Here is a 3,139-nt window from a genome sequence, read left to right as displayed (position 1 = left end):
GAAAAACAGGCGTGCGATAAAGGGGGGATCCAGCCTCGGCGAGCGGTGATGAGCTGCCGCCGCCATTCCATCCAGCCCTGGTGAGTTGGGCGGGGGGGAGTGTTCTGAGGTGGGACTTAGGGGAGACGGCCAATGGAAGCTGGGAAAGCTTCTGACGGACAGTTCAACCGTTGAAACACTGTTGGTGCGCATTTTCTCTCCGCTGTGTGACTCTGCGTCTTATTCAATTATATATAAGGAAGAGATTCCCCAGAATCAGTTTAGTTTATCAATTATATTTGGAAATATAATGTCAAGAACAAATTGTTAATGAACTTTATTTTGGTTATAGTGGGTGAGGGCCTATAGAATTGATTATTGTGTCTTACTGTAAACTTGGCATGCTGTGTTATGTTGCTGGATACAATGTTTTGTTTTGATCAGTGATTCTTTTAGGAACTTGCTATGAATGTTCTAGGTCACCTAGATATATACTTAATTTAGTTCTCTTTTTCTTTTCTCTGTATGCATTTTCAGGTAGAGATAGAGAAGCTGGACTATCATCACTATTTACCACTGTTTTTCGATGGTCTGTGTGAGATGCAGTTTCCCTATGAGTTCTTTGCTCGGCAAGGTATCCATGATATGCTAGAACATGGGGGGAACAAGATTCTTCCTGTCATTCCTCAGCTCATTATTCCAATAAAAAGTAAGTGTGCATGTGAGCGAAAGAGCTAACTTTTGTTCAAGTTACATTATTTAGTTCTTGACAAGTTGCTAATTAAGCACTACAACTTGACAGGCTTTGTATTTCCAGAAGATGATGGTAAATCTGAGTAAGTTGTGAGCTAGAGACCTAAAGGCTTTTGCCTTCAATCATATAATTTGTGCCCTACTTCCATAGAACTGCACTGTCTGCCTTGTCTTTTTCTCATTAGAATGTCATTCTTAGTACTTAGAAATTAAATTGTTTTTTTAAAAAACTCATCCAACTACCACATGAAAAATCACAGTGAAGAAGAAAGCAACAAAAGAAGCCTCAACGATTTTAAAGGACTTTTAACTTTGTGTTGTTGTTGTTATTATTGTTATTAAGCATCCCAGTGGTGTTTCTTCCCAATCTTACATTGTAATCCCCCTGTATAGATCCATGGTGCATCCTCTGTATACTGTGTACCATTCTGGTCACTGTTATTTCAAAAAGGACATTGCAGAGCTGGGAAAAGTACAGAGGAGGGCAACCAAGATGATTAGGGAGGTAGAGCACCTCCCCTATGAGGAAAGGATGAAGAGTCTGGGACTTTTCAGTTTAGAAAAGAGATGACTGAGGGGAGACATGATAGAAGTTCATAAAATTATGCATGGAGTGGAGAGAGTTGACAAAGAGAATTTTTTCTCCCTCTCCTGAAATACCAGAACTTGAGGGCTTCTGTCCGGTCCCCCACAGCTAAAAGTCCAATACACGTTTATACAAAGTAGTATTTTATTAAAGCCATGATAGAGCAGGAACAAGTTCACTGTCCAGAATACCTGGGTCAGGGTGGGCAAGGGATAATGTAATACATTCAAACAGGACATTAACCAATAATCTAGGTTCCCGCCGAGCGGGCAGATCCTGGGTTTGCGCTCAAAAAGCCTGAGAACCAACGTTCCCTAAAACATAAACAATTACAGCTTCACACGGTTGCAGTTCATTATACTTCAAGCTAAGCAGCTCCTCCTCACACCTGTTAACCTTGCTGATAAGCATTGCCTAGCGTTTACAGACAGGAATGCATGACACAAGGCAATATCCAGGGAAGACAAGGGCATGCGCAGATGCCCGGCGGGTCGGGGGGGTTAACTACTGTTACACAGTCTTCTATGGCAGCTAGTTGACAGCTTCCAATGAAGCTGATGGGCAGTAGGTTCAAGATGGACAAAAGGAAATACTCCTAGGCACAGAGTGATTAAAATGTGGAATTTGCTGCCAGAGGGTGTAGTGATGGCCACAGGAATACACAGCTATAAAAGGGGATTAGATAGATTCATAGTGGATAAGTCTATCAATGGCCTTAGCCATTGAGGGGAACCTCCACATTCAGAGGCACTAGTCCTCTGAATCCCAGAGCGAGGAGGCAATGTCAGGGGAAGGCCTCAGCCTCTATGCCCTATTGTTGGCCATCCAGGGTATCTGGTTGGCCACTATGTGGGACAGAATGCTGGACTAGATGGACTACTGATCTGATACAGCGGGCTGTTCTTATGTTTTTGTATCTTCTATCATTAGCATTTTTTGTTTAGGCTACTGATTTGTTATGTAACCAGGTTTTATTAATCTGCTCCCATATGAACTAAAATCTGGACTTAGATATCGGATGGTTTAAAGTAACATATTTTGTATGTGTGTGAACTCATTCATTCTTGTTTCTTCTGTGCTCCAAGCATATTAATCTTTCATCAGTGTTTGAAAAACTTTGCTTATAGATTTCACCCAAGAATCTATTCAAAATGTTAAGAGAGAAGCCCCTTTTTTCAAAATTCACTTTGCCTATTCAAGTTTCTTTCATATATAAAAATAGTATACGTTCTTACTAAGAGGCTGAAGCTGGTGCTTATCTGAGTATTTCCTTTGTGCCTCCAATTCTTTCTTTAATTTTTCACTGAGACTCAAAGTGGATACTTTCCCTTTTCTAACCAGGACTGAAGGTGCGATGGTTCGTACAATGGCTGAGTCTCCCCTTAATGCCTCCTTAAACTTCCATACAGAAACTGATAATTTATTTGGTGTAAAACCAAGGCTGGTATGAAAAAACAGATCTGCATCCCTCAAATAACTTCTGAACCACTTCTAATCTCTCTCTCTCTCTCTCTCTCTCTCTCTCTCTCTCTCTCTCTCTCTCTCTCTCTATTAGTCCCCTTACCGTAAAATCAACGCCCTGGCCAAACCACTGGACTTAGAAACACCAAATCTGGGGAGAGAACTCCTACTGTGGCGTAGGTGCTTGCTAAGAAGGGATTTTTAGAAATTCAACCCCTAAGTGGGTCAAAAGGAGGGAAATGTTTTTTTCTGTGGCCCAAACATATTAATCGTTCATCAGTGTTTGATGAAAACATCCCCCCATTGATTCCTATGCGGCTGCCAGGCAGCTGCCTCTCTGCACCCCCCACTCTCTGATTA

At 41.6% G+C, this 3,139-nt stretch overlaps 1 protein-coding gene across 1 annotated transcript in view; it reads left to right on the top strand.

Moving 5' to 3' along the window:
• PACRG (PARK2 co-regulated) overlaps positions 1-688 on the top strand; it is a gene marked incomplete at its 3' end in the record, with an annotated part of 196,854 nt that extends 196,166 nt beyond the window's left edge. The window contains exon 3 of the mRNA XM_015421221.1: positions 517-688. Within this exon, the coding sequence (XP_015276707.1) occupies positions 517-688 (172 nt within the window). The remainder of the gene's footprint in view (positions 1-516) is intronic.
• Positions 689-3,139: the final 2,451 nt, after the last annotated feature.

Source organism: Gekko japonicus, unplaced genomic scaffold (genome assembly GCF_001447785.1).
Source record: "Gekko japonicus isolate JY-2015 unplaced genomic scaffold, Gekko_japonicus_V1.1 scaffold286, whole genome shotgun sequence".
NCBI lineage: Eukaryota > Metazoa > Chordata > Lepidosauria > Squamata > Gekkonidae > Gekko > Gekko japonicus.
Note: the sequence above shows the minus strand (reverse complement) of the source record. Positions and strands in the feature narration are given on the sequence as shown.